This window comes from Rhinopithecus roxellana, chromosome 13 (assembly GCF_007565055.1).
Source record: "Rhinopithecus roxellana isolate Shanxi Qingling chromosome 13, ASM756505v1, whole genome shotgun sequence".
In the NCBI taxonomy this organism is placed as follows: Eukaryota; Metazoa; Chordata; class Mammalia; order Primates; family Cercopithecidae; genus Rhinopithecus; species Rhinopithecus roxellana.
This window is the reverse complement of record NC_044561.1, coordinates 55,309,404-55,329,014: the sequence shown is the minus strand read 5'-3', so window position 1 is coordinate 55,329,014 and position 19,611 is coordinate 55,309,404. Positions and strand designations below refer to the sequence as shown.

The 19,611-nt window shown below is 42.4% G+C and overlaps 1 protein-coding gene across 1 annotated transcript in view; it reads left to right on the top strand.

Moving 5' to 3' along the window:
* The window catches only part of DSCAM (DS cell adhesion molecule), a 350,956-nt gene that overhangs the window by 293,494 nt on the left and 37,851 nt on the right, over window positions 1-19,611 (top strand). Inside the window, 3 exon segments of the mRNA XM_030915322.1 lie at window positions 1,382-1,412; window positions 9,079-9,194; window positions 12,788-12,937. Coding sequence (XP_030771182.1) covers window positions 1,382-1,412; window positions 9,079-9,194; window positions 12,788-12,937 — 297 coding nt within the window.

Here is a 19,611-nt window from a genome sequence, read left to right as displayed (position 1 = left end):
GTACCAGCCACTGCTTGGTAGTTCCCTGAAGCTAATTAAGTCCAAGCTTCTGGCGGCATTGTATGTATGTGTATATATATGTATATACACACACATGAAGTATATATAAGCATATATATACACACACACACACACACACACACACACACACACACACACTTTGTAAGTGTTAAGTCATTCGGGGAAAGAGGAAATTCATTATGTTTGCTGTGTCTTTGCAGATAAGTATAAAGACATGAACTGGGAAATCCAATGCTATTTTGCTTTCTTTTCTTTGCTGTGTGGGTGGAGTAGATGGGCCCTGTTTCATTTCCCAGACTGAACCCATCTGTGCACAAAACCAGCCCCCATCTTGGGGTTACCATTGGGACTGTATGACTTAACAAACTAAGCTTGGCTCATGGCGAGGACGGCCTCTACATGGTCATTCTGTGACTGTCCATGTCTTTCAGAAATAGCATGCTGCCCACTGTGCAGAAACTGACTACGTTTAACTGTCAGCCCCCAAAGGCATGAGATGGAAATGCTCCCACATATGTATTCTTTCACTGCAGATCTGGTCACACCGTCAGTTGAGTCCATTTCCGGAAAGTTCTGTTCATTGAACAGTATACTTAGCATCAAGACTTTTTAGAGAGCAATGAAATAAAAAAGAAAAGAAGGTTTTTGTGCTCTAAGTAAGGAAACATTCATTTTTGCCAGGACCAAATGTGTAAAAAGAATAAATTATATTTTAAGGGAAATGGGAATTTCAAAATAACACCACCAAAAAAAATGGATTTTTTTTTTTTTCTACACTTTTAGTCAGGATTCCTTCTGTCAGGAGTGGTAACCAGGTCTTGGTAAACAGTGTCCTCAGAGAAAAAAATATGAAGTTTTTTTTTTTTATTTCTGAATTTGAAATAAACATCTAAGTTTCCAGGAACATTTATATTTCATTTATACAATTCTTTGGTCAACCCGAGGAACTCAGAGCTCTGTAATAATGCCACTTACTTCTGATATTTTGATAACAAAAAGCATGGGTTTGTTCAACATAAATGATATACTCTCAAAATGTTAATTTTCTGACTACCGAAAATAAAATTGGATTTCCTAGAAGTTACTGTAGGTTGGAATAAAACATTTAGTAGATGTCTGAGAATGCTATAATCATAGGATAGTTATGTTGATCTTTTTGTAATTAAAATAAGATATATTTTAGAAGTCCCATTTAGAAGAAATAAGGACTCCATAAAACTCTAGGTCATTAGTAGTGATCTGGGTATATGATTGTGTTTAAAAATGACTGTTGTGATCTGACTGTAGAGTTTGTCATAAATGCCTAAGTGAATGTTAATGAGTTACTTACCATGTACTAATGTTCACTTTCTTTCCCCAGATGCAAAGAGTTTAGCTGAAATGCTCATGAGGTAAGAACAAGACCCCAGATATCGTGTTTGAAAGAACAATTTCCAACTTGCCTTGACAATTTCTTTCCTTTTTTAATAATGGCAGTCTGAAATGGAAAATGTCTTTTCTTTTTAGAAAAGAATGCAATTTCCTATACATTCCAAAATATTTATGTAATACCTAGCTGAAGGTGTAGATGAAAATGATGTATTTGTAGACATGTCTTGTTGGCTGGACACAACCAATAGAAGGCTTCCCATTAGCTGGGGAACAGAGGCACATAAAGAGGAAGTAGCTTTAGTTTTGCCTTCACCTCAATTTACTACTCGTGAGGTCAAGCCTTCTTTCTAACAGAGTCACCCAAGTTAAAGGAAAAGCACAAAAGGAATGTGCTGTGCCCCATGCTCTTCAAAGGCTCTGGGTCTCCATCAGCACCCTCCACCAGGGCACCCATCAGCTCCTCTTACCACTGACTATTCACTGTCTATTCTGGTCCTGGAAGTCACAGCCTTCATAGTTCATCCTCATGTTAGGAGTAGCCAGCACAGCAGTTGCCTCATTCATAACCGTGGAGGGGATGAATGAAGAGTGGTTATTGAGTAAGTACGAGAATGTTCACAACTGTGGAAGACAGAAATGCATCCTTCACAGCTTTCCTTTCACACATCCACAGGCTTGTGATCGGCAAAGCTGTGACAAGTGTGTTGCTTTCACGTCCCCAAACTCTATTTTCCACCCAGTCCCCCTCTTCAAACGTTCAGTTTTCTTGTGCTGTCCCAACTTTTTACTCTGTAAATACCGGAACACTCTGATATGAAGCATTTACACACATGGATTAATTGCCTGATGTGTTACCTCACCCTGATATTTGCATTTTAGGCCTCTCATATTGCAATGATTAAATGAAAAGTGAAAAAGGAAAATCAGAGTCTAGAAAATAAGTAGGGAAAATGTCAAGGACTCCGATGGTGAACTCAACATTGCCAGTTTAGGATGATTTCCGTGGGAGAGAAAGAGGGTGGATCTAGGATCTCTTCCCACTCCCATCACCAACACATTTGGCTGTGACTTCCTTCTCCATCTACACATATAAAATTAGTACTTTTTTGTTATTTAAAAACTTCACATGTTCCATATCACTAGTATCTTTGAAGACCGAAGGCAGTAGTAGAATGCCATTGGCACACAGATTCCATCCTACAGACATTTTGTTTGGCCATACTGTATTTTAAAACAATGTGAGTCGTAGGTAAAACAATGATGTGAAGGATAACTCTTTTGTTGTTGTTGTTCTTGTTGTTGTTGTTGTTCTTGTTGTTGTTGTTGTTGTTGAGATGGAGTTTTGCTCTTGTTGCCCAGGCTGGAGTGCAATGGCGTGGTCTCGGCTCACTGCAACCTCTGCCTCCTGGGTTCAAGCGATTCTCCTGCCTCAGCCTCCCAAAGAGCTGGGATTACAGGCACCCACCATCATGCCTGGCTAACTTTTGTATTTTTAATAGAGACAGGGTTTCACCATGTTGGCCAGGCTGGTCTCGAACTCCTGACCTCAGGTGATTCACCCACCTTGGCCTCCCAAAGTGCTGGGATTACAGGCTTGAGTCACCAGGGAAGGATAACTCTAAAATGCATTTGTTGTGACTGATCTGATGAATGTTGGTGCCATCTGCCACGATGAGGAAGATAGAGGCAGGCTATGGACTTTTGATTTTTTTGGAAGGTAGGTTGGGAGGAGGTGTTGATGGGAGTGAAAAGACCTGTTTGGGTCATGTTGAATTTGGGATTATTTTTAAGGCATCCAGAGGAAGTGTCAAATAGACAACTGGTAGCAGAAATCTGGAGCTCAGAGGAAAAGCAAAGATGCAAATTCCCTGTGCAGTATCTCCTTCACAAGGGGTACTTCATCACACTTCCGGGAGAAGATTACAGACATTGCATGAGATGCCTTCAGCCCGTGCTCTTTGTTTGTGTGACATTTATGGGTCACAGGGAATACGTCCAAACACACATGCACTTGTGTTGAGCAGATCTGATAAAACATGGAAAAGAAAGAAGTCAGAGTCACTTGACTTGTAATAACTGATCTACCTAATAAAAGAAATTGTCAAAGGTAGACTTTAAAAATATGAATTAGTTGATGACATTTAAAATGAGGAGATTTCATACAAAATTTGGCTTTCTGGGCCGGGCGCGGTGGCTCATGCCTGTAATCCCAGCACTTTGGGAGGCCGAGGTGGGCGGATCATGAGGTCAGAAGATCGAGACCATCCTGGCTAACAGGGTGAAACCCCGTCTCTACTAAAAATACAAAAAATTAGCTGTGTAGTGGCGGGCGCCTGCAGTCCCAGCTGCTGGGAAGGCTGAGGCAGGAGAATGGTGTGAACCCGGGAGGCAGAGCTTGCGGTGAGCCAAGATCGCGCCCCTGCACTCCAGCCTGGGCGACAGAGCGAGACTCCGTCTCAAAAAAAAGAAAAAAAAAATTGGCTTTCTGATTTCTCTTGAAAATGCCCTGGCCATATTGGACACTGCTGAGGTCATAATGGTGCCTGGAGGTAGGCACAGTGCCCCTTTGGAATGGCGTGACTTTTACTCACCACAGCAGCCCCTACCCCTGGCCTGCTTCACCAGTCCGTACACCGAGCAGGGCTCCTGCAGCCCCCCAGACAGCTTCTCCTCCCCTCAGCTGTGCTCTGCACAACCTACCCGGGCCCCTCCCCTATCTACTTCCAAACTGTACATCATGCCTTTGTCCAGAGGGTGTGAAACTGCGGGCTATATTTTCTGACATGTTCAACATTTGTTCAGTTAGGATGATTTGCTTTTTCACTTCTCCTGATGTTCTAGAGTGTATTCCTACTCCTTCTGCCTAGCCTCTGAGAAAGACGTTAGCAAGCATCCTCTATGAACAGGGCAGTTGCTGTGGTTGCAAGACCATCTGTTGATAAGAGGAGGAATTAATTATGGTCTTCCTATTGCCAGTTGCCAGAATGAATTAGGAACAGTAAAACCAGTAATCACAACCACTTCTGATAGTTACGGTGGTTTTCCTTCAGATGGTCAAAGTGATTGAAAAGGGGCCGTGCGCGGTGGCTCAAGCCTGTAATCCCAGCACTTTGGGAGGCCGAGACGGGCGGATCACGAGGTCAGGAGATCGAGACCATCCTGGCTAATACGGTGAAACCCCGTCTCTACTAAAAAATACAAAAAAAAAAAAAAAAAAACCAGCCGGGCGACGAGGCGGGCGCCTGTAGTCCCAGCTACTCGGGAGGCTGAGACAGGAGAATGGCGTCAACCCGGGAGGCGGAGCTTGCAGTGAGCTGAGAGCCGGCCACTGCACTCCAGCCTGGGCGGCAGAGCAAGACTCCGTCTCAAAAAAAAAAGTGATTGAAAAGGAAGAGAATTTTCAAGCTTCTCAAATAGGTGGATTTGTATGGGATTAATTTAGAAGTAAAAGCAAAGCTTTCACCCATGAAAGGTTGGTTCAATCTACGTTTGGCAGGTGAATGGGCCAAGCAAACAAAGACCTCGTTACCTAACTGGTCAATTTAGGATCAACCTTTTTTGGACATGTCCCAAGGGGTCCAGACAAATCGTGTCCACTGGCAGAGAGAAGGATACTGAACAGCTACCCCTGGTCTGTGCTGCTGTTGTTTCTGGAAGTCAAAGGAGCTGGCAGCCTGATACAGTGAGAATATGAACCACAAGTCTATGTTCTAGGCCCCGTGTGGCCATAAGCTGGTTTTCAGATCTTAGCAGGTCTTTTTTACCACTTTGTGTCTTGCTTTCCTTACCTAAAAAATAAAAATAAAACATTCAACATTGTTTCTAGCTTTAGCACTCCATGTTCTGTGTTCTAGGTCAATGTAACATTTATTTTTCAACCATTTTCTACCAAGAAGTATCTGCGTATTTCAGGGAGATTAGCTGAGGGCCAGGCCAGGAAAGCAGGTGGGACAGCAGAACATACCACTCAGCCTGGGTCCCCAGGGATCCCTGGCATGGCAGCATCACCCATTGCTGAGCTTCATGCTCCTAGATACCCACCTATTTCACCCACGCACATCACCCCAGGGAAGAGAGACTGCATCCCTCACACCCAGATAGAAAGGTGGTCCTTTTATATTGTTATGCAAGATTAAAAAAAAGAAACAGCCTTCTAAGAGGTGCTCGCTCTAAAGAGCTAACCTATAGACTGTAGAGAGCTAACATATATAATGTTTAAGGTCCAGGAATCAGTATTACTGAGTGAGTTGGGTGTAAGTAGAAAAAGGTTCAAATGGAATGGTCAAATTAGTTTAGCTTTTTTGATGTTCGTATGTTTGTGCACATAAAAAATCTCTACCCTAGTGTTATAATGAGGTATGCTCCTAACAGTCCCACAGTCATTTGTACATTTAAGGAGTGTTCTGTGTCATATTTGGGAGGATGATGGACTACTAAGACTTTGAAGAGTGGCAGCGGCTGCAAATAATTGATTGGCTAAGCCGGGAAATTCTCTGCCCTGTGAAACCCCCTCTGCTCTCCTCTTCTTCTCATTTTAATCAAACAACCAGATGGCAAATAAATGGATAGTTGAAGATTATAGCTCAATAATAATATATTTAGCACAATCCTATGCCATGCAAAAAAGATGCAATTTTTGCTTCCACAGTGAAAACATTTGGACTCTTTTTCCAGGTTGCAAAGGAGGTTTGTTCAGATCACTTTTTTTAAGGTTTGCTGCCGTTCTGATGACCAATTGTTATCATTTTTGAGGTTCACAGAACACAGAGTGGTAAATATAAATGTAACAATAGGTTGTCAAAAATGACAGCACATATTAAGTAATGAAATAACTTAGTTGGAATCCAATGACCCTTTTAGAATGAGAAGGATATTATTGCCTCAAAACAAAGTCACTCAGCTCACATTGTGCCCTCAAAATAAATCAGTGTGAGGATTTACTTAACAGATATTTATTGAGCACTTACTTTGGCCATATACTGTTCTAAGTTCTAGGGAGACACAGGAAACAGAGCAGGTGAAGAAAACCCTGGTGGAGCATATTTTCCAGTGAGAGAGGCAGATAATGGATAAGATAAATCAATTAAGTATATGCTAGAGAGTAATAAGTGCCAAGGAGACAAAATTAAACAGAGAATGGGGAGAGAACTCATGAGACATCCCCATCACAGGGCCAGCCTGGCTCCACTGGAAAGATGGCATCTGAGTTGAGCCTTGCAAGGAGGGAGCCAGCTATGGCAGTTTTGGGGGTAGCAGGGGAAGTGTGTTCTAAACAAAAGGAGCAGCCAAGTGCAAAGAGAAAGAAGAACTGTGAGTCCAACTGAGTGCAGTGGCTCACACCTGTAATCCCAGCACTTTGGGAGGCCAAGGCGGGCTGATCACGAGGTCAGGAGATCGAGACCATCCTGGCTAACAGGGTGAAACTCCGTCTCTACTAAAAACACACACAAAAAAATAGCCAGATGTGGTAGCAGGCACCTGTAGTCCCAGCTACTCAGGAGGCTGAGGCGGGAGAATGGTGTGAACTTGGGAGGAGGAGCTTGCAGTGAGCCGAGATCGCACCACTACACTCTAGCCTGGGCAACAGAGCATGACTCTGTCTCAAAAAAAAAAAAAAAAAAGGCTGCAGTGAACTGTGATTGCACCACTGCACTCCAGCCTGGGTGACAGAGCAAGACCCTGTCTCTAAAAAAACAACAATCACAACAACAACAACAACAACAAAAAACAATTAGCTTCTGAATCTCAAGGTTTGTTGGGCCATTTTCTTATAGTCTTCTGAGGAGGAAGAATTTACCTCCAGCCTTGGTCGTCCTGGCTCGCAGGGTCGGATCATGTTCTAAATCTTGATGCCAGCCAGTCGTGGCAGTTCACAGCCATTATTTAGCCTGCTTCCTGTGGCAGTCTGGTAGCAGACCCCTTATTGTTGTTTAAGTATAGCCTGCACTTGGTGTTCATTGCTATTTAATAGAGCAGCCGCTGACTGCCTCATAACTATTTATGAAGAGCAGAAGGAACTAGCTCACACTTCTATTTTTGGTGCAAGGACAAGCTCAAGTCCCTAGTGAGGTTTCTAAACAGATCTTTGGGATATTCACAGAGGAGTAGTTCCCCATATGTTTTTGTGGAAATATAGCTTGTCTAAGCATGCCGTAAATGCACACCCCCAAGTAACCAAAATGCTCTTCATTTTATATGATTATTTGAAATTTTTTGTTACTCTCTTTTTAAAAAAAATCAATAAATGAGAAGTGAGTTAGGTAATTTGAAAGAGTACAGAGACCATGTGAAAAATCAGGACAAAACGTTTGAATTTGGGCTCTGCATAATTAGCATGATGTAGGTACATAACCCAGTTCCTCATCTGCAGAGCAAGAAATCTGGTTCAAGATCAAGTCCTAAGTAGAAATGTTGCACCTTTCAGAAGTTGTCTTTCTCATGGGATAATTTGCTTTTCCTCAAATGAGGAGTATACATTGGATCTCATCAGGCAAACATCTAAGCGGGTACTTGAGTGAACTTCACTTTGGGATAATTAAGATTCTGTCCACCATTTGGTTCAAGAATGGATGAGTCCTCATTAACAGGGAAGGATCGGTGGAGGCAGAGCCTTGGGACTTGGGGTGAATGGCTCGGTTAGAGGGGAAAGCATTTAAAATGTAGCGTGAGTATTCCTATTTTGGTCTCCATTAAAAGTAACAGAGGTAAACCATTATTGGGTTAACTAGGCTCCGGAAATCTTTCTCAAAACCAGTGTTAACAACAATTGAGCTGGATTGATGGATGCTATAGATTATGCCATTGATTGGATTATCCAAGTGACTGTTACTTCTTAGAGGATGCTTTAGCAAATACTATTTGAACATCTAGTAAAGTCTTATTATTCTGTAAAGACTGAACAACCACCCTTCTAATGTGGATTGCTAATTAAGGTCTTTATTGACTTTCTTAGATTTTTGTGCAACGTGGAGATTTTTTTTTTAACTGCAGGCCATAACTGAATACAATTCTACCATGCAGTTTTACTACTTATTTTCATTTACTTTTAGAGAACAGCTCACTCTAAGAGTAATTTTCTGGAACACAAATTTTGAGATTAAATTATGATAGTAATTGCTTTTCTTTTTTCTATTCTAAAATGTACTCTCAGTTAGGGAAAACTAATGTCAGGGAAGCTAACAAGGTTTGTGATTTGCTTCTAGAACACACATAAAATGACACCAGATATAAATACAAATCCATTAGTAAAACTCCCATCCAACAAACAGCTGGTGGACGTGCTTTTTCCCTCACCATCTTTGGAATATCTGGTGCTTTATTCCTCACCCTCACTGGAATATCTCATATCTGACAAATGAAAATGCTGTGGGTTTTTAATTGCTTTTCATTTGTTTCATTTAGCATTTACACAAGAAATGAGAACTTTCTAAAGATTCTATTGATAGATGTAGAGCCAGTCTCTACTGACAATTTATATTTTCTGAAACTCCCCAGCCAGCTGAAATTTAATATTAATAAATAACATTTGAATGAAGGAAACATATTCATAGTATGTACTTTTTCTGTTCCCCTCCCCACAAGGTATTGTATATTTAGACAATAAACTAAGTTGGTATACAGGTTCATGTTGGTAGAATGTTAACACTGAACTGGATTTGTTAATGCATTCTCCCATTTTATTCCCAGTAAGAATACCCGGACTTCAGATACCTTAAGCAAGCAGCAGCAAACCCTGCGAATGCACATCGACATTCCCAGGGCTCAGCTTTTGATTGAAGAGAGAGACACAATGGAGACCATCGGTAAGGTGCCCTATTTGCCACTTTACACAAAGTGGCTGCCACAGCCATGCCTTCTCAATCCAAACCCCAGGGTGTGGGAAATACCAGACAGGAGAGTGTCTTGAAGGCTACATGAGTACAAAAGCTAGAAAATAGAGAATTGTTCTTGTGAAGAAGAGTAAGTACCAGCAAATGTGCAGAAAATTTGACTTATATATACCACCATATATGCCAATATGCCATTCATTTCCAGGCATTTGGGACAGAAATCCCCCAGCTCTGATCCATTTGGGATCTTTCCAGGGGAGGCTATGGATGCCACTCCAAGGAATAAACATCTGTAATCAAATACACATCAATCCAGAAGGCCTGCACTCTAAAGCCCCCTCATCAACTCTGATAACGCAAGCCGTCATTAAAGAAAACTTTTAAACTATACTTAACACTTAAACAAACACAAGTCTTTGTACAGGGCATCTTCCCCCACACCTATGCCCCAGAAACATCCTGCAGCTATTTCCCCAGCAGCACTTTGGGAAAAACACCAGGGCCCTAGTCTTAGGGTTTCAGAACAGCCACCTGGAGGTTTTCTGGCTTGTTCACCCAGAACCCAGGTGTCTTTACTCTTCCCAGCCTCTTTCCACCTGAAGTCCATTACCCTACACTGCCTCCCTCGATTATTCTATTTATTCTGGAGTGAAATAGCTTATATTTCCTTTCCAATAATAATGAGAAGAATAGCTAACATGTATTGAGAATTCTGTAAATGTCACATAGTTTTTGTAAGCACTTCATGTGCATTACTTAGTTTAACCTTTCAACCAACCTATGAAAGAAGTCTTGCTTTTGTAACCAAGATGTGGAGAGGTCTATGTAGCATTCCAAGGTCACAGAGACAGGCGCAGAACCAGGTTCCCCACCTGGCCACACTCACCACCATGCTGTCTGTCTCCAGTGACAGCTAGCACAGCAGCAGGCCACCTGCTTCCACACCAACAGGCTGCTTCCAAGACACCCTCAACCAGAAGTTACCCAAGCTTTTAAGTGCCCATGGAAACAATCTGAGGCAGGCTCCAAGGCTGCCTCTTTTCAAACCTGGCTATGTTTGTTTTGGAAGGTGTTTGCTGACATGGGTTCCAGGGGAACCCTTCCTTGTGGTCTGGATAAACTGCCTGACTCTCAGCACATAGCCCGGCTCCCTCCTGCCAGGAAGGCAGTGGTAAGAGGCCACGTGGGCAGAACACCTCCTCCATCAACCCTTGCCCTTCTGCTGCGCCACCCACCACTGGAAACATCTTGACCTAATGGCTCCTAAATTCTAAGGCCTGGATTCTCCTAGCTGGAGTCGCATTTGGTCCAGGTATAGCAGCACTTAAAGCAAGACTGGTCAAGTCCAAAGTGGCTCTTGATGGGCTAACTTCAGTGAAACGCTTCAGTTAAACCATGTATATGAAGAGGCACTACCTGCCCTAAAGTACACAAGATTTTATTAGCTTGCTTGTATCAGGATAAGGGATAAGCTACTATGTTTTGCTTTTGATAATTTTTTGGGGGGAAAGGTAGACCTGGAATCTCTTTTGTTTCACCCAGTAGATTGGGCATTAAAACTAAAAATTTCCTTTGAAAAAATTTCAAAAATCAGAATGTAATTCCTTTGACCATGTAATTTTATAAGCCCTTTATATGCATTATTTAATTTAACCCTTCCAGCCCACATAGGAAAAGGTTCTTTTGTAACTGAGACGTAGAGAGGTTACATAGCTTGTGGAGGTCACTATGGTTATATAACACGGTTACAATATTTGCTAAATGCACCTCACTAGACTTAATAATCCTACATATGGCTACGAAAATAGATAGCTACGCAGATGCCATGAGTGGTCTATGGCCTGCCAGGAGCTGGTCACTGGGGGCTTAACACCAGAGAAATTCTGCCAGTCATTTCTGTTTGTAAATATGACCCTTAGCCAGAGATCCATCCCAGTCCATGCAGGATCATCTATCAGCAAGAGCCCTTGACCTCCTTGTGATGCCTGACAATTGGTCGATGGCATTTTCTAATTACTGGGAAGTAGAACTGTGGTGCTTTAAAATGCTCCAGGCTCTGACTACAAGAATCCAATATTACAGTGACATTAATTTCCAACTAGTATGAATGGTTAACCTCATGATCAGACGGGCACCCAAAATTTTCCATGAAAAGTGTGTAACCTAGCCCCACAGATCATCTGGTGTGATCTGAAAAGTCCTGCATGCTAGAAACTATGACACCTCCCATCATTAATGAAAAAACAAATGTAGACATGGAGCCTCTGGTGCTGGGTCCAGTTGTAGGACACTGTCTCTGTGGAAGAGCCACCCCCTCTTTGAGGAGTCGAGTGACCGCCACGGGGCCGGACTTCCAGGCCAAGCCCTGGCGCCTGCTGTGGTGCCACCCTCACCGCACCACGCGCTGGGATACTCACAGACATCTTGGCAGCCTTTCCTCTGTTTCTCTGCCAAGAAATTTTATTCTAACTTCGAGAGGCTTTCCTTTCCTGCCAGAGCCTGAGTAATTGGATTTTGTAAGGTTCATTCTGTTCAGAGCCTTTTTTGGGCATGGGCGTCGAGCTGTGTTGTTTACGACTTTTGCATCCCTGTTGCAGTGTCAGGGCAGGCTGCAGCGTGGTCCCTGCTGACTGATAAACTCCCAGCAACAGCATCCTGGGCTGCAGTCTTTGAAAATTTATGAAAAATCTATATATCCTAGCCAAAGTCTCCCTTGGAGTAAAAAAGCTCTTTAAAAAGTATGGAACATATCACAAGGTAGTAATGAGAACCCTGGACCACCAAATAATGACCCAGCTCAAACAGCGGCTCCTGCTCCAAACACTGAGATGCCCAGAACCCATCCAAACCCAGGCTCCTGCCTTGCTCACCTTCAAGTGCCCACGGCAGTAGGACTTGGGAAGTCTGACAAGTGAATCACGTAGGAGAAGTCAATTAATGGATGTTCTAGAGTGATTAAAGCTTACAGGAGGTGGGAAGAAAAGGAAAGTACCTTGAGTCCTTTAAAATAGAGGAATCAATAAGCTCTGAAGACTGGCATGTTTTCCTCTCTTTATTTCCCCTCCAAACATTTGCCAAGTTCAGAATAAGAGCAAGCCTCAGTAGAGAGAACTGCAGTGGTGATTTTCTAGTCCTGCAAACAGAGCTTCCCAGTAGCCAAAGGGATCCATCTTCATTGACAGCCTCATCACTGGTGAGGGGGCTGGCACTGCAGATGATGTCTCAGAGAAGCTTTTGACAAACACATAAATCCAGAGTTCAAATCAATGTTAGCTTAATGAAAAACCAAGCCCAAAGAGAAAGGAGAGCTCCTTCTCTGCGTCATGGTTCTTCTTAGCTCAGTGCTCCCAAAACCAACCCCTAGGAAGAAGCTTCTATTCCTAGCCCTCTAGAGTAATGCTGATTCAGTGCTTGAATTTGCAATCATTTTTGTCGCTTTAGATGAGGCTGTTATTGTGGTTGTCATTAACCGTAACACAAGTGCCTCAGGAGAGAAAAGGCCAGGGAGTGGTTGGAATGGAGGTAAGCGTGTTTGGCTTTCTGTCTGTGTTCCTGCCGTTCTGTAGATGATCGCTCCACGGTTCTGTTGACGGATGCTGACTTTGGAGAGGCAGCTAAGCAGAAGTCCCTGACGGTCACTCACACGGTCCATTACCAATCGGTGTCTCAGGCCACTGGGCCCTTAGTGGATGTTTCAGATGCTCGGCCGGGAACGAGTGAGTGGTCAAAAACACGTAAAATGTGTGGGTGTTAACAATGCTGAAAACATAGTAATGCTCTTTCTCTCTCAAAGGAAAATGTGTGGCTTTCATACCTATGCCTGAGAAACAAATGGGTATAATAACATCTCTAGTTGGGCTAATGAGCTGTTGCGGATGGATCTTGGCTATTATTATGTCAGTTGAATGACTGTTAGTATTGGTTTACTATAAAAAGTGCTAGAAATTTCAGGTACATGTATTTTTTTTTTTAATTTAGGCAACACAGAAAAGGAAGAAGGTAATCCACATTAGTGTGTATCTGCTGGTGTGTGTATCAATTGGGATAGAAAGATGATGTCATGCAAATTATCTTTGCAACAATCCTGTAAGATACCTACTCATGAAGTAGGTATCATAGCCTCTATTCTGCAGATGAGAAAACTGTAGCCTCAGATAAATTATGCAAACAGCAGTAAAGTTGCACACATAAGTAGTAAAACCAAGATTCAGCAACAGACCTGTCTATCCCCAAAGCTTATGCTTTTCTTATAGTTCTGGTTAAAGTGAAGATTATGTTGGATTCTGTTATTAATATTTGCATCCATAATATATGGAAATTAATTACTGCAATGAAGGTAAATCCCCTAATATATATCTAGAGCTTATTAATTAGATACTCTTATTTCTTCATAATTGGAATCATTCCTAAATCTCTTTAAAGACTGAGAAATTGATGTCCTGATTGTCATCATTTTGGAAACTTTGATGTCTAGCTTTCAAATCTCTAATCAATTTCTTTGCAAAAATTTACATTCCTAGTGTGTTATTATTAGAAAAATAAGTATTATAATGTTAAAAGCTATTCTTCATAAATCCTAGCTTGAGAAGCATTTGCAAAATGCAGTGAGCTTTATGAAGTAAACCCATTGCCTACAAAATAACATTGTAATATACAGAAAACAGTTTCAGCAGGCATTGAAATTCATTTTAAAAATGTTTTCAAGAACATTCTACATTTGAAAGAAGTCTTTTACCTCTTCCTTTTGTCTAATCTTCTTCCCCCCTTTCTTCTTTGATCACATTAGTACATTCTGAAGACATAAACGAGATATGAGTGGGAATTAGCTTTGCAAAGGGGTGTGTGCCAGAGCCTTGCTCTTAAAAAATGATTCAGGCTGGGCGCAGTGGCTCACGCCTGTAATCCCAGCACTGTGGGAGGCTGAGGCGGGCAGATCACGAGGTCAGGAGATCGAGACCATCCTGGCTAACACGGAGAAAACCCCGTCTCTACTAAAAATACAAAATATTAGCCGGCCTGGTGGCAGGTGCCTGTAGTCCCAACTACTCAGAAGGCTGAGGCAGGAGAATGGCGTGAACCCGGAAGGCAGAGCTTGCAGTGAGCCGAGATTGCGCCACTGCACTCCAGCCTGGGTGACAGAGCAAGGCTCTGTTTAAAAAAAAAAAAAAAGATTCAAGGACTTTGACGTCTCTTCAGCCATTGGCTTCTCCACTGTGAACTGCCTGGCGTGGCTTGCTGCTACTTCAAGACACTGCTCCGATGGGTTTAAGAGCCACTTTTTTGCTGCTACATCAGAAAAAGTTATAGATATTGAAAGGATTCGATTTTTAGAGCGATGCAGACTTGGCTTCAGCATTCTGTTAGAAACGGTAGCGGAAGAGTAGGCAAAAGAGACCACAGAGCAGATGTCCTTGGTCTCATTCTCCACCTTTACACGCATCAGAATCACCTGGTGCCTATTTAAAATACCAATTCCAGGCCTCCACCAAGAGATTCTGGCCTAAGAATCTGCATGCTGACAGATACCCTGGGTGATTCTAATGCTGGCTGTTTGGACCCCACATTGAGAAACACTGCCCCAAGGGTTAGAAATGTTTCCTGTGTGTAACGCAGCAGGGCAGGACCCCTCCAGCACATCAGTTCTTCCTGCCAGGTAAAAAGCAACATGCATTTCTACTTTCCTTTCAATGGTCAGCTAGCAGCCGAGAATGCATAAAGCTAGTCGTAAATAGTTCAGACAGGAGAAGAAGCAGCCCAAAACAAAAGCACTGGCAACCTTCCGGCTGCATGGTCAGCCCCAGAATAATGGGGAAGTTGATTTGTTGGCATGTAAAATATCCACAGAGACATGAACCTGAGTCAAGCAGATACTGTAAACCAGTGGTCAGTGAGTGGCAGGCAGGATGCACGTGGGAGAGACGTGTGTGTATCTCATGGCTATACAGTTGGAAGCAGGGCTGGGAATGTTCATGCGTTCATTCAGCTTTCAAAAATATTTATTCAGGTTTCAGTTTACATATATGGCTCAGTGCTGTGTGATGGAGATACACCATGAGTAAGACACAAAAAGACATTCATTTCATTCTAGTCAGGGGGCAGACGTCAGACATGGAACTAAAGTGTTTCTCATGTCTTGGTAAATCCTAGACAGAAAGAGAATGAAGCCATGGTGAGTCAGCGGGCATGTGGAGCAGTGGGAGGGGCTGTCTTGGGTCCAAGTCATTCGGGAAGACCTACAGTGAGGAGAAGACATGAAACAAGATCAGAGCCACAGCGAGAGCAGAGGGGGCGGCAGGGAAAAGCTCCCAAGGTTCCCTGCATGATGAGGATGGAAGTTGGCACTGGGACACAGTGAAAGGCAGGGAAAAGGTGAGACAGAGAAACAGGTGTCCTCATCTTGCAGGGTACCCTAAGCCAGCGTGTGGCAGGTGCATTTCATTCTGAGAGTGCTGAGATGCTGTCCTTGGGGCTTAGCCTGATGATCACAGGGAAACACTGCAGCTTATAGAACAATGTTTTTTTCCTTTGTGATGAATTTCACTAAGTGATGTCTACCAACATCAAGCAAATCTACTCAAATGCATGCATCAGTCTCTGGTTCCCCCCTCACTCTCCAAAATGAGCTTATTCATTTAGCACTTGTGGAACCCTCTGTATTAGTAAAAGATCTTCTGGATCATTTTTTTGTTGTTGTTGTTAAATGTTCCTCAAAAACCACAGTGCGAGGGACTGACAACACTCCATGTTTTATTTAGAATTAGAAATGATGGGTGACTGGCCCCACAGTGGGTTCAAGAGTCTGAAACTCATGAACTTTCTGAAGCACAGTTCCCCCACTAGCTTCTTGCACCAGAGCTTCTCACCTCTGCCCAGGTGTTTCTACCTCAGTGAATTCCATGGAGCAGGTTTTTCTCACTGCAGTTGGGCATATTTGCAGAGATTCATTTGTATTCTCTATTTTCTCAGCTAGAAAAGACATCATGATTCTATTTTATATGTTAGGACTGTGTTGTCATTGCAAGAATTCTTTATTTTTGAGAAGAGCATCTAAAACATGTTGCTTGCACACCAGAATGACTGCATTGTAGAAGTTATGTTTCTAGGCGTTTTATTAGTTTGCCAGAGGGTTGCAACAGATTCTTATAAGGGTGGGAGAAATCGTAACAATTTGCTATTTATCTCTGTCAGTGTGTGAAAACACATCCCTTGGCTGTTCTGCTGCACTGATTACTTCTCTGTCTCTCTTGTGGATTATAATACCCTGGAAAACTAGGACTCTATTCGTGTCCTCATCTGCATACCAGCCACAGTGTCTGACACAGGCATGTAGTGGATAAATACCAATCAGCCATCATGTTCTGAGATCGCAACAATGGGAATGGAAAAGAAAAAGATGTTGAGTCATGTTTGCTGCACGGGAATCATAGGCAGGGCCGGCTGAGCCTGCCCCTTGTGCCCAGAGCACTTGGGCACATTAATCTCATTCAAACTTCAGGACAGCTCTTAAGGTGGGTGATGACATCACCTAGTCTCAGAGACGAGGGGATTAGGCAGGTCTGACAAGGTCACTTGGCCAGTGACACAGCCAGGGAGTAGTGAATATGAACTTCCAGCCCAGGCAGCCTAATTCCAAAGCTCTCATTCTCAGTCATTCTACATTGCCTTTAGGTAGAGATGCTACATATAGGATATGTAGAGACTAAAGAATAGACTTCACACATATGCACATTCAATGACAAAAGCTTACGACATGGACTCGAATCTACTGTTGATACTCTGAAAAAAAACAAAACAAAACAAAATGCCTTCTGTCACCCAGGATGGGACTAGCAGTGGTCCTGAGGGAAATACCTGGGGTGGGTGAGGTGCATCCAGTGGTCCAGGATGTAATAAGTGCTGGATAAACATTTGTTAGTTACATGAGGGAGTGTTCAGATCTCCCAGTTTCATCCTCTCTATGAGACAAATAGTAAATTTGTTACGTAAAGCTGGACCTCCACAACTACAAGATATGGAAACCAATGGCACGGACAAAAACATTAAAAGCATGATCACAGTACATATGACACGTCCTGTAACCCTGTTATCTACAAAATCCTCTGTCATCCCAAATTTGGGATAATTAAAATAATCTGATTCAATGGGCAGAAGCTTAATTAGGGTTCAGACCCCAGGTTGAAAGGCCATGAGCTATTTATATCCTATGCCCTCCAACTCATGGGCTGCTGAGCAGGCGTGATGCTTAATCACCGAGTTTTATTTATGTTAGAATGCTGGGAGCCTATCAAAATACTTTCCATGAAGGGGCAGTAAATCCCAGCGTTCATTTGCTTAGTAGATGAGCTAGTAAGTTACACAAAAAAGGCTACCCGTGGAATCCAAGTAAAAATTGTATTTTAGCTGCTATCTTAGGCATTATCATATAGCAGAGTTCAGTTCAGGTACAAAACAATGGTTCTAAAAACACAATTATTAAAAAATAAATGTGTCAAATACTCCAGCATTCTACATACTGAGACAATTTTGATCCTAGGATGCCTGCCTAGCGCAGAACAGAACTGAGGGCTGTGATTTAAGGAAACTAATATCCTGACCTATATTTTCAACATTATCAGGCCACCAGTAAAACTGTTCTCATCTAGAAAAAAGAGATTATGAACAAAATTAACTTGAAAAGAGACCTGACTTTGAATCAAGGCTGACATGTGCGACTTTCCCATGGAATTTTCCAAATAGCGTGATCTTAATGAGGAAAGGGGCTATGACAGTGAAGATCTTTGCCCCACCATTGGGGAGTGAGCTCAAGGAGAAGAAACGAGGGTCAAGGTTTGGGGGATTGGAGGAAATAATTGTATCCTTGAAGTAGGACTAGCAAACTATACTCCCCAACCACCCCCCAACTTCCATGCCAGACATAAACCTGCTCAGAATGAGCTGCAACAGTTGTAGTTGCAAGAAACTTAAAGAAGAATAAAAATGAAAATTTTCAAAACTTATGTAAGGGACTGGGTAATTTTCTGGAAAAAACTCATTAGCATTGAAATAACAAGCTCCAGTAATTTAAGCTCCACTTATCAAGTCGATAGTGCCTGGAAGACATTTAGCCTCTTACCCATCATAATGTTTTTCTGTCTTTTTGAGGACCTTTTTCCTAGCATTTCGGTGAAGAAACCCAATTATCATTCATACCTGGTTGTGTAGAGCTCCAGCATAACTCATTTACATTCTCATCAAGGCCAAAAAAAAAATCTTCTAATGAAGTCTTCCATGGAATTGTGCAAGTAAGGGATGAAATGTGTCTTAAAATCAATGCCCCAGAGAATATTCACCAAGATTGAGTATTCTGATGATTTAGGAAATCTTAAAATCTATCTCTTTGGCTGCCATCTTAACGTGCCTCTCCAGCAACACAGAATGATAGATTAAGTTCAAAATCCAATTAACTAGAAACTTGCAATGAGGAAATCTTCCATTTAAAAACAAAGTCATTGCATCTTCCCAGTGTTAGCCTTTCAAGTTCCAACTCATGGAATTATAAGCAAGCCAGGGTCATGTAGACACTATACTAGGAAACTTAGACACTGAGGATTTGGCCATATGTGGTCAAGTAACAGGCATTATCTGAACTGAAAAGGCAGAAGGTTTGGGTTATAGTTTTATCACTTGACAGCTGTGTCACTTCTCTCTGAGCTTCCGTTGCCTTCATAAAGTAACCCTAGGTCTATGAATTCCTTCAGAAAACTCTGTATGTCAGGAATTATTGTAGGTTCTATGGATGGATCCAAAGAGAGATACCATTGCCCCTGCCCTGGAGACACTGCCGGGCTCATGAAAGCACATAAATAAATCAGTGCAATAACATTACAGGCTGGCCCTGTCTGTTTTGCTCCTTTGAAACTTCGTGAGGGCCCAACAGTGAATACAGTCTGCTGGGTTTAGAAGTGACCAGACCATACTGAAATATAATTGCATCAAACTGCTGTTTGAGAAGCAGAGAATTCAAAGGTAGAAAAGACCCATCTAGGACCTTAGACTGCCTCCAGGCTGGAGCCCCCGAAAAATCATTCCAGGTAACTGAACCTCTCGTTTTCCACAGAATTCTGGAAAAGGCAATGTCATAGCCCACTCTGATACCTGACAATCTCTGCTGGTGGAACATCCTTCTTCTTAGCTCACCAAAGGGTTGAGCTAAGAACTCCGTCCACCCCATCGACTTGCTGCCTTTGGTTCCAGATTTAGAGAAAATGAAACCCATCTGGCACCAGCTTAACCCTTTGTTCTCCATATTAAATAACCCAAGGTGCCTGTGTTAAAGTTAGGACAATTCCATTACAGAGATGTATTATCATACGCAAGGGGCTTAAGGAGAGTTGGGACATAACAATATGGT